Source organism: Falco cherrug, chromosome 3, assembly GCF_023634085.1.
Source record: "Falco cherrug isolate bFalChe1 chromosome 3, bFalChe1.pri, whole genome shotgun sequence".
Lineage (NCBI taxonomy): Eukaryota > Metazoa > Chordata > Aves > Falconiformes > Falconidae > Falco > Falco cherrug.
This window is the reverse complement of record NC_073699.1, coordinates 112,727,013-112,738,456: the sequence shown is the minus strand read 5'-3', so window position 1 is coordinate 112,738,456 and position 11,444 is coordinate 112,727,013. Positions and strand designations below refer to the sequence as shown.

Genomic DNA, 11,444 nt, shown 5'->3' with positions numbered 1-11,444 from the left:
CCCCAGCCTTCCCATTACTTGCTTCTGTGATTGATGCCCTGTAATTACCCTGGATATATGAGCCCAGTCTCAGACAGCTGTAATGAGAGGGTCTGAAGAATCTGGAAAAGGCTTTTCTTCCTTGCTTGTTTGAAAGAGATGCTCACAGCGGGTCAGGAATCTCAAAATCCCACTGGGAGCGGCCCCAGGGTCTTGTTTTCCTAGCCTGTAGTAGCTTTGCAGGATTGTTAAGTACACAAAGCAGCCTTCATAGCTCCCCTAACCTCTTATTTCAACACTGTGGGGCCTGTGGCTGTTAAAAAGTCATTAGATCAGGAAAGATATGCCACCTTTCCCTACAGGCACTGGAAGGCCACCACATCTCCTGTGACCTCCCAGAACTGAGCCCAAGTTTGTAGCTGGTTGCTTTTGGTAAATTCTAGGATTTAAGCTTTCTATATTCCATCATGGAGCTCTGTCCATGCTTTACTAAGGGCATGTGTTGAAAGTGAAGGCAGGATTGCTCCATAAACAATTGGTTTTCTTAAAAATCTTCCCTTGTGCCAGGCTGATTTGTAAGTAGCAAAGATTGGTGTTGTCTGCAAACTAGAGTATGGACTAGTACAAGAGACACCTGTATATTTTAATGTATTTAATCTAAGAAATAGTGTGATTCCTATATGAAATTAACTTTTCTATTAAAAAGAAAACAGGAAATACAATAACAGGAGAAAAGTTAGGGAGAAGACTTATACCTTCTTTTGGAGTGAGTGCAAAAGAGCCTGATAGGATCAGTTATGAAGAAATAAATCTTAGGAGTGCAATTTAAAAGAAACTTGAGCTTCCTTTCAGGGCTGGTAATTCCTAAAATAGTCTCTTTGCATAGGCACTGCTGACAGGAGTGTTTCTGCCTCCAAGGCAGCATTTCTGGCACAAGAAAGTTACCAGAATCCCACTGAGTTATCACATTGATGCATGGGAGTTTTTCTGTTACTGTAATCAACATAGCCATGATTAGCACCTCTTCATCCTACAGAGCTGGCCTTTTCAAGCTCAATCTAGAGCCTCAGCTCAGAGGTTCAAGTAGACTATTGTTCAGTGAGAAAGGGTCAGGGCATCTCTGTGTGTGGGACAGAAGAGCATGTAGTGTGGGTAGATCAGAGAGCTAGCCTGGTCACTGGGTTTAGGAGTGTGTGGTCTACTATCAGCACAGGAGCTGCTTTTTCTCTCCCTGCAGTCACTGGACGGAAGGATGGAGTAAGAGATTAGAGGAGGAATCTTCACTCCTGAGTCGGAGAGTTCAGCAGCTCAAAAGTATCATCCACAACCTGCCAGAGGCAGTTCTCGAGTGGGAAGTCATTGTCCACCAGATTGACCAAGTAGTAGTTGTCGTGGATGTACTGGATGATCATGCGAGAGGGTGACTCCTCTTCATAGAGCTTGGCCCACTGCTCGATCCACAGTGCAAAGGCCTCATCCTACCAAGGAAAACAAAAACCCAAACATGCTGGCAGTGGTGTAATGCACATATAACAGCTGCATTTTCATATGACTTCATTTAGGACAATCACTGTCATGCATGCCTGGCCAGCCTGTGGCTTATTCCTTATCAGTAAAAATTTCAAGAGGTGAGCAAGGAGCCTCACACTTTCCAGTCAGTGGGAAGTGCCCGGGGCTGGACTTAGACACGTTTGCAGAAAAATGGCTCAACACTGCCCCTGTGTGTGGAAGAAGGGAGGAAGAGCCGCTGCCCGGAGCTCTGGGGCCAGCACAGTGACAGTGGTAGCTCCCAAGCATCCTCTTACTGGGCACGTGGTGCCTGTGAAGGGCCGAAGCAAAGTTCTCCTTACACCGAGGGAGCAGAAGGAGCAATCTCTGGACTTCTGCAAGCTAGTATCACAACAGTACTCAATTATGAGAAGCGTCACAGACTAAAACCAAACCGGACCAAGCTTTCAGGGCAGCACAGCAATGTATCTGGCAGGAGGGCAGGACTCACCTTCCAGGAGAGGAAGCTTACGGGATCCACTACAGTGGGCTGGATGATCTCTCTGCCTGGGAAGATGCCCCAGGTGACAGCATTGGGTTGCAGATCTGGAGCATTAGTGATATTTTGTCCCTGCCAACGGAAAGAAAACCTTTCTGAAGCAACCACTGGAAGAGGGATTAAGTGAGTTGGAATAAGTGTGTTTACCCTCTCCTTGTTAAGGTCAGACAGCTGCTGCACATCACAGCTGACTTGCTTCACTTTCCCTTCATTAGCCCTCATGTCCCACTTTGATCATAGTGATATCTGAATCTTTGATATTTACCTCTCTCCTAAGGTGGTGAAAGGAAAGTGTCCTGTAAACAACAGCCTACCTTGACATTGACAATGTGATAGTTCACTCGCAACTCATACTTCTTCAGCACTTTCAGCAGTGCCATGACGATCTCACTGGAGGTGAAGAACTCTAGGTATGCCTACAAGGAGATGGGGAAGGGGGAAAGATTAAGAGCCTTAACTCATGGCAGGGCTGGGACAAATAGAGGCAACCAAGAGGACAGTGGCAGAGTCTGGGCTGTTTGGAAACCAGGCAGCGTAAGACTTGTATGTCCGTTCCCAGAAACATGTACTACAGAGGAGAGCTGAGCAAAGGGCAGAGCAAATTAGTAAGAGAGCTGGGATGGGGGGGAAAACAGAAATAAAAAGATGGGGTGAGCAGAGGTAATGGCCTAGGAGCAGTCAGCTCAGGACAGCTACAAGCTTCCTGTTTTGCACCCACATGAGCAGGCTGGAATAAGCTCCAGCATTAACCACAGTGGCTGTGCCTGGGAAGCAGTCTGTGCCAGACAGAGTGGAGTGCTTGGAAGAAGCCTGAGCTTGGCCTCTGTTGTACATGGCACCCTATGAACAGCAGTGTCCTGCCAAGGCAGCTCAGTCTGGCCAGAGCAGAAGCTGGGGGTCTCAGCTGGGCTCTCCCAAGCACCCTACCATTCCCTGTCCTCATCTTTTGTTCCCAATTCTCCCTGTATACATACACAACCCAGTTCTGCACTTGCTCCATCTACTGCTGCTCTGTGCTTGGCTGCTCCCAACAACTGCTTCCCCTCCCCCCATTTCCTGGCTATTGTGTGAGATGATGGATTTCCCTTCACCTCGGGGGAATTTTTTCCTTTGAAAACATAACTGCATTTGCCATCTGCTGGTCTCAGGGCTTTATCGGTTTGGATCCCTTTTGAACAAGGCTGCTTTGTTTCCTAGTATGAGCCACTTGCCTGGCATTTACCTTGATGGGAGATTCCCATCACAGACATTAGTGGCAAGGCTCTAGGGCCTGAAAATGCATGACAGTAGGAGGCAAACTGGCAGGTAAGACTGCTTGCAGGCCCAAGAGGGAACCTGGCAGCGCTCTGAACAGCACAGCAGGAGTGCTGTGGGGTGGGGGCAACTGGTGGAGAACTCTGCCTTACAGGACAGACAGGGGAATTTTTAAATGCCCAGTTATTACCATGAGAAGCTGGATGGTAGAGATGCTACCTCATCGATTCCCATTTTTATGAAAAACCTGGGTGCTTCCTACATCACTGAATGGGATCAGATGCTCTAGAAAGAAATGACCAATAATGCCCTGCTCTAGAAAGAAATGATCAATAATTACTTGCTGAGAGCAAAAAAAACACCACCCAAAAACTCTCTAGATGTTCAGTATATGTTTTCAGGTGGGGGAAAACAGCTATGAAGTCAGCCATAGAGATGACATAGTCTGTTTAAGACACCGAAGGAGCTTTGCCTCATCTCAGCAAGAAGGCATTAAGATAAGGAGCAGGCAGAAGGATTATCCGGGTGAAAGCCTAGGACTTCCCAACCTAACAGAGACCCAGCTCAGGTGTAACTCTTTGCTGCCTAGCCCAGAGTAGTGCAGTACCTTTTGGAAAACATAACCCCCGCTGGGCCCCCAGCCTACAATGGGGTCTGTGGATGGTTTGCCATTGATGTTCGGCTGAGAGTTGATGGTCAGAATTCCTCTTCTATTAACCTTCTCCAGCTGCTCCTTCAGAAGGTTGGTTTCAGTAGCAAGAGGGTCATCGTTCCAAGGCATACACGTAACCTACAGTGAGGAGAAGAGATGGCTTAAAATGGTTGTAACAACCCTTTCGCTGCCATCTGGATGCTGAAGGAACTCAGAGGTGCTCTAATGGTCTCAAACACATCTGCTTCAGGAGAGAATTCCCAGGTTTGGTTCAAGGGGCAGGATATCCTCAACTCATAGACTGCTGAATTCTATAGGTACTGGTCCCGTCATACTGTAGCAGCTTTCCTTTTATGTTGAGCCCTAGCTCTGGGTGCTGGATTCCCTTCAGTCACTATCTCAGCAAGGCCCTCTGGACAGGGAAGTGCCAGTTCTTGTTCAGAAGAACAATGTGGTACCAGGAGCAAAAGGAAATATGCGCTATTGTCTGTGTCACACTGACCACCCCTTCCTGGGACACCACTCACCTTGTGCCCGTTCTTGTTGGGTTCTCCAGTGATGTAACATGTGAAGACCTCAAAGACACTTTCCTCACCAGTCAGCTCTTCTCCCCACATCTTCAGGAGCTCCTCCCGGGGAGACTTGCTCTTCAGGTAGAAGAGGTAATAGTCCTTCAGTTCCCCAAAGGCTGGAGAGGAAGAGTTACCCCTGTAAGGGGAGCAGACACAAAATTAACAGGCCACTGATGAAGTAAGCTGATTTAGTGATGCAGGGAGACAGCCACCCAGGAAAAGAAGTAGCCAACAAAATCCACCTAGAGACCAAAAGCCTCAACACCTTGGTGCCATTCTCCTTACCACGCAAATCCAAGCAACTGGGGACCATTTTGTTACAAAGCCACCTGTTCTGTCAAGCCCAAAGTGTGCCCAGGACACCCACAAACGACAGACCAGCTGTGGAGCAGGCTTTCATACCACACCTCTACCTCACTGCCGTTGCAGGCTGACAGCTTACCATCGGCCATTGGGGAAATCATCCCATTCTTGAGTTCGATAGATGTAACTCTTTGGCCTAGAGGCCCAGAAGATTGGTCGAACATCTTCAACTCTTCTCTTGGGGTGAGCGCTGACTGCCCAGGGCAGAGGTCGCCTGCATTGGAGGAGCAGACATTAACACAGGTCCTCTGCTGACTTTCCACTAGGGGCTGGAAGCCCTTCCCCTGGAGAACTTTGCCTCTGGGACAGCAAGCAACAGCAGCTGAGAAGAGTTCTATTTGTCAAGAAGTGGGACAGAAAGCTTTTCTTTCTTTATGGAAAATCTTTTCCCACTCAGTTCCCTCACAGGATGCTCAGTAGGTGTCTATTAAATGTTTAAGTTCAGGACTAACACCTGAAATTGGATGAGGTAAGGGAAAAGCACTGCATGAAGTTTATTTTTAAGAAGAAAAAAACAGGTATCTATCTTCCTCCACTTCCTCTTGTCTATGCTAAAGCCTGTGGAGTTGGAGGAAAGTCCACGTTCCCTTTATGAGCTTCAGAGAACATCAGAAGTCTACAGTAGGAGCTTACATAGCACCTAGCTTGTAGGAGGGATTGTGACAGACCTCAAAAAACATGTTTCTTCCAAGTGGCAGCTCTAAAGAGTCTAGGTTTTTAAAGTTCCAGAACAGGCTACTTTAAAGGTACTTAACTAAAATTCCTCCTTCAGCTGTCCCTTCTATTCCTCCCAGCTTTTGTCTGAGACCTGCAGGATGGGTGAAATTCTAAGTGCAGAAAGATGCTAAAAAAAAAACACCCACCAAAAAAAAAAAAGCAGCAGAGAAGTGCCAAGCCATCCACTGCTTGAGCCTTCAGTAGATGAGATGGATGGATGCATGTGAAAGAGGAACTAACAGAAGCCAGCATAATCTGCTCACCTAGGGTCCTCCTTCCATATGCCCAGGCGCTTAAGGACATCGGTAGTAGCCACTTCCCGATTGAGTGTGTAAAAATGGAGCCCATGCACCATGCCACTATCCAATAGCTCCCGGCACATGGACACTGCCAGCTCCACCCCATAGTTCCGGATAGCCGCATCATTGTCCTTGATGGGTTCAATCACATCTTTGATTTCCTGAGGCACTTCCAGCTTGGATAGCTTCACCAGCTGGCGCAGGGAGTGGTAACCCTGGATGAGGATGCAGGGGATTTTCATTTTTCCAAGGCCCTTTTCTAACATCCCAGCAACACAGGTACTTGATCTCAATTTTGTGGCAGGAGATTTAGAATTGGGGCTCCTGGATTCTACTCCTAAACCCCATCTCTGGTATGGTAAGGCAGTCCTGGTCATGTCATTTTAGGTGGTTTCTTCCCACTTCTTTGCCTGAGCCTAGCATGCTGACAGTGATGAGTAAATACCTTAGGACTGGTAGACCATTATCCTTTATATCTTTTTTTGCTATATGGGCAGAGAAAACTTTTAAAGCTTGTTATTACATGCCTAAGAGTTTAATTCCGCAAACCACCTACAGATTTACCACATTTAGCACTTTCACTTCCCAGAAATTTCATGGAGGATATTTACAGACCTCTCTCAGCCCCTGACCCACAAACACCTAACATCCTGGATCCTCATTCCCTCCCCAAGCCAGAATTACTGGATTTCACCTGTATGGGGAAGATGCCAGGAATAATGGGGCAGGTGATGCCAATGGCTTGACAGTCCTTCATGAACTTGAGAAAAGTTTCTGATCTGAAGAAAAGCTGCGTAATGATGAAGTCTGCTCCTGCAAGGACTTTCTCCTTTAGGTGCCTCAGGTCTGCCTCATAGCTCTCTGCTTCAGGATGACCCTTGGGGTAGCCTTTGCAGGGGAAGGGAGGGGGGGCGGGGAAGGGGTGGGGAAAAAAAAAAAAAGGTGAAACCCTAGTAGGCAGAACAACACATCAGACAAAAGAAAGTAGCCAATCTGATTGTACTGTCACTTGCTGCCCAGGTCCAGAGAGGGACTGCTGAGCTGATTTCCCTATTTCAGACTGCAATTAAAGACACTTACCTGCCACACAGATGTCAAAGTAATCATCAAATTCATTGCGAATGTGCTTGACCAGGTCAACAGCATAGTTGAAACCATCTACTTCTTCCTCCCATTCCTCACCTACAGGATCTGAAAAGAGAACAAACCAACTGTTTGCTGGACTTGTGATCTACTATCCTATGCTGAAAACCTCCTGCTATCAAAAGGAAGACAAAGATGAAACCCCCAAGTTTGCCGTTTTACCCATGGACTGCTTTTGTCTATGCTTGAGTTGGAAGGACTGCAAACAAAGGGTTCAGGTGAAATGCAGTCTTGACATTTAACTCCTGCACCAGAAGGAACCTCTAAATCTTATTTATTAATTTTTACTCTGGAATTGAACGCAACAGCAGTACAACCTCAGCCCTACGCATCACAGGACAAAAGGATTCACCTCCACGCAGTGCCATGATGTTCTTCAACCCGAGCCGCTTGGCCTTCTGCAGATGCCCTGTGATGTCATCCTTGGTCTGATTGCAGCATGTCATGTGCAGGATAGTCTCCAGGCCACAATAGTTGACTGCAGTGTTTGCAATAATCATGGAGGAAGTTTCCTTGTCAGATCCGGGGTCCCCTGCGGGGTGCCAAGTCACATCAATGAAGAGGGGACCACCTGCTCCCATGCGGTCAAACCTGTGGAAGTTAGAGCTGTGTCAGCCTACCAGGTAGCCAGCTCCCCTCTCCTTGCCTGGGATATCTTGATCACTGCTGGAATGCCAGCAACAGGCAAAGAGAGCTTGCATGACAGCAGCAGGAGAGACCAAGAAAAGTGTCAAACTAGGAGTTCAGGAGGTGGCAAACGTAAATAAGGAAAGTCATCCTTTAAGGCTGTATGAGGAAAAGCTCACAATCTCTTTGAAGAGGCAACTTAAATGTTCTCTGTAGAATAAACTTCCTCCCCCAGCATGCTGTCTTCTGACAGCAGCGCAAATGCCATTCCTTTTGAGATGGGAGACTATGCTGCAACCCCTGTTCCCAGGTTTAAGTCCAGAGGCCACAACTATGAAAAGATGGACTAGATCTCTGTTGTGCCCCCAGGCATGCTTAACAGAAGAGACAAAGGCTCCCCCTAACCTGTCTCTCTCCTGCTCTGGGTTGGAAACAAGCTCTTCTGTTTAAAGTAAACCTGGCACTGGTATACAGCAGTTACAGAAAGAGTTATAAAACACTCTCTTCTCCAGGTGAGTACATGGTGGCTCCTGGGGCTCCAGGATAACCTTTAGCTCTGCTGAGAACTATGACCTTTCATTTAGCATGTAGATGGGGACACCTACCTCAGAGGCTAAATGTGGCCTTTCAGTAGCAGAAAGGCACAAACCATAGTGGCTGTATGATTCTGAAAGCAAGTGGGAGTCTCTGTTCCACAGACATTGGCACACTGTCCAACAAGTAATATTTTCTAGTCTTAATAGGTACTTTTCTGCTCTATTGTCCTCCAGCACTCTGTTCAGCCCCAGAGCATGACAGTGGGGTTGCTCCATTTTCACCGGCATGGGAGAGAGGAAAGTCTGGCCTCCTCAGTAACCCCACCATGACACTTAACTCTTCAGGGCCTCCAGGGACGACAAGTTACTTGGTGTCCATTACCTTCCTCAGCAGGAAAGCACAGCCCCATTACCTGCTTCGTCACCTGGAAGGGGAGACAGAGCATGGGACAAAGCCTGCCTCATTAGCTACTTCCCAGCCCTCCACCAAAGACATCTCAACTCTCCCCTCTCCCACCCTGCAGCCCTCACCTGGAAATGAGATTGACAGCAGCATTGGCTGTGCGTGGAGGGAAGAACTCCAAGGAGAACCACTTGTCTCCAGCATCCTGCCGTCGACGCATCTTCTCCCGCAGTCGCTCATGACGGTCAGCATCGAGGACAGGGGTGGAGCAGCGCGAACTGTCCTTGGAGCTCTCGCTTCCACTACTGCTGCCACCATCAGACTTGGAGCTGGAACCGGCAGTGCAGGTATGCTGGGTCTCATTGACCATGGTGAGCTCTCTGGAGGAGGGGAACAGGAACATAGTGGGTATGAAGCAGGACACAGATCTCAGCAAGGAGCAGTTACTGCTGGGGTGAGCAGCAGATGAAGTAGGCTTAAGCTAAGACCCAACATTAACCATCATTAAAGAGTCACCCTTTTGCCAGCCCTGACTATAAGCTGTAGTGGAGGACCCGGTGAAAACACAGTAAAAGAAAGCGTGTTTAGATAGTGCTGAAAGAAATAACATAGCAGATGGCTTCATGCCACTTTGATGCAGCTCTTCTGTGCCTGCTGAGTCAAATTTGGCTCTCAAAAGAGTCAACATCACTTTTGTCCTCACTACAACCTAGCAAGCAATGACACCCATGTGCATCAGGTGCACATGTTTTTTTGTTTGCCCTTTGTTCTTGTGCCCTTGGGCTGGACATGCCAGCAGATTTTATTTTTTTTTCCTATAGCAGCTGCTTCTTCGACTGTGTCCATCTTCAGGGTTTCTGTTCTGTTTGTTCCCAAAAGGCAGTGCTTCTTGACAGTGTAGATAGGAAAGCAAGTGTTAATGGGGCAGGTACGCAAGAATGCACAAACTATTCCCAGGTCAGGAAAAAAAGCCACCTTCTGGTCAGGCTATCCCCACAAATACAGCCCTTTGTTTTGTCTTTGCTGGCATCAGCCAGTTGTATTTCCAAACATCAGCCCTCTTCCACAAGACATATCATCTCCACAGACAACTGTCCCCTGCGCCAATACCACTGCACAAACTGTCCCCTGCGCCAATACCACTGCACACACTCAGCTTTTTCCTTGACCAGATATGCCGTTCGTGGTCCTTTCCTCACCAAATGTGGCTGCTTGGAAACAAGGTCAGAGGAGACCATCTGCTTCTTCCTGGCTTGCAACATGATCAGGTGTGCTTCCTTGGCTTCACAGAAAGTAAAAAACCACTGCAAATCAGTGGTGTAGAGGACAGATAGATACCCAACTCCACTTGGCTCCCAAAAGCATGTCACCTTATGCCTGTAAGATGACGTAGCGATTACAGATAATTAGAGAAGAGCTACCATAAAACCTGGAACTACGTTATTTGCTTACATACCTGCCAAAACCTAAAATTGTCACAGGGAAGCACCATGTTCTCTGAGCATTACATAACATTGGAGTCTGTTTTAGAGGAAATGGTTGTGCAAGCTAGTGTGCACTTTGTTCTTATCATAAGCTCTGTGGGTTTAGGTCATCCAAGAAGACTTTGCACTCCTCTTCTACTGTTTACACTGAGTTGCCAATCAAGCAAAAACTCTTTGGGAGAAAGTCTACTTTTACCGCCTGGGGACCTCTCCAGCTGGCAGGAGGCTATGAGAAAGGAATGCAGTCCTTTGCTGCCAAGAGGAAGTTTCAAATCTCTTGTGTTACCAACACAGCAGGCCATGTTAAGAATCAGCAGCACAGACCTATTGACAAGTGAAGCAAAAGCACAGTAGCAGCCCTGACCAAGCTCTCTGGAAGGACTTTCCCTGATATCCACGTGGCACTAATCTTGGAGAATTATCCCAAAGCTCAAGATAGTGGTGCAAAATTACGTGTAGTCAGCTCCCAGTGCCTCACTTCTAGCAAGTGTGCCACACCACACTGGCAAATCAGAGGACCTCTGTTGTTGCACTTGAAATGTAACACCCATCACAAAGGAAGGGTTCAGTCTCTATAGTACAGGATGAGACCTGCTCCTGAGGAAAGGTCCTTATTGTACTGGCAATCAAGAACCACAAAGGCAAAGATCCCACTTAAATTCTGTCTAAAGGCAGCATTCGGAGCTGTTCCCCTACCGTCAGATACACCAGATTTGCTGGCAGAAGGTTGTCATTACTGCAAAAAGAAAAAAAGATTTTCTAAACACCAAAACCAGCTGCAAAGTAAGGCAAACTTCAACACCCGCCAGCTCAGCCGCGTCAGCGCTCCTGCTCCTCTGTCTCTGCTACACCGCAGCCGGCACGCTGATGCCGACCGGCGCGGACGTGCCGGCGGGGCTCTTGCGCTGCGCCGTGCGCTGCCGGTACCGCGGCCAGGCCCGCACCGCCCGCGCCCGGGGCCTGGCTGCCGGGGGCCGCCGTGCCAGCCGGGGGGGCCGCGGCCGGGCCGGGGGGCCGGCACCCCGCGGGCAGCCGGGGAAGGGGCGCGGGCAGCGCCCGGGGGTACCTGCCGCCGCGGGGGTCCCTGTCCCTCGCGGCCAGGCAGGGATCAAGCTGCAGCCCGATCGCTCTTTCGCCTCGGCTGAACCCGCTGGCGGCAGCGCGGCCCGGGGCAGCCGGGCGGGGGTGGCGGTCGGGCCCCCCTCCCGGGGTCCCGCTCACCTGCTAGCGGGGCACGGCGCGGCACGGCGCGGGTGGCCCCATCCCGCGGCGCTTTAAGGGCGGCCGGGCGGGGCGAGTGACGCGCGGCCGTCGCTCGCCCCTCTCCCACGCGGCGCCGTGACCTCAGCTCGCGGTGGGGCGGGGCCA

At 49.1% G+C, this 11,444-nt stretch overlaps 1 protein-coding gene across 3 annotated transcripts; it reads right to left on the bottom strand.

Annotated features, from left to right (window-relative positions):
- Positions 1-616: 616 nt before the first annotated feature.
- Positions 617-11,439, bottom strand: MTHFR (methylenetetrahydrofolate reductase). 3 transcript variants are annotated; one of them, XM_055704389.1, is made up of 12 exons: positions 11,298-11,439; positions 8,721-8,972; positions 7,379-7,617; positions 6,964-7,074; positions 6,578-6,771; positions 5,848-6,098; positions 4,947-5,081; positions 4,460-4,640; positions 3,888-4,070; positions 2,341-2,442; positions 1,979-2,098; positions 617-1,457 (listed from the first exon to the last, which is right to left on the bottom strand). In XM_055704389.1, the coding sequence occupies exons 2-12, from the start codon at positions 8,960-8,962 to the stop codon at positions 1,260-1,262; spliced, it is 1,956 nt and encodes a 651-aa protein (XP_055560364.1). In that variant the 5' UTR covers positions 8,963-8,972; positions 11,298-11,439; the 3' UTR covers positions 617-1,259. The 3 variants fall into 3 exon arrangements, with proteins under 3 accessions (XP_055560364.1, XP_027658057.1, XP_027658058.1); XM_027802256.2 differs by lacking the exon at positions 11,298-11,439 and adding an exon at positions 10,773-11,045; XM_027802257.2 differs by lacking the exon at positions 11,298-11,439 and adding an exon at positions 8,528-8,614 and having other exon boundaries at positions 8,721-8,848.
- Positions 11,440-11,444: the final 5 nt, after the last annotated feature.

What these genes read in the sequence shown, in the direction of transcription:
- MTHFR (XM_055704389.1), bottom strand. Translation starts at nt 8,962, where the DNA reads ATGGTCAATGAGACCCAGCATACCTGCACTGCCGGTTCCAGCTCCAAG. An exon ending in CATCATGGCACTGCGTGGAG is followed by an intron (nt 7,075 to 7,378) that starts GTGAATCCTTTT and finishes TTCTCTTTTCAG; the next exon opens with ATCCTGTAGGTGAGGAATGG. An exon ending in CCAACAAGAACGGGCACAAG is followed by an intron (nt 4,071 to 4,459) that starts GTGAGTGGTGTC and finishes TCCTCACTGTAG; the next exon opens with GTTACGTGTATGCCTTGGAA.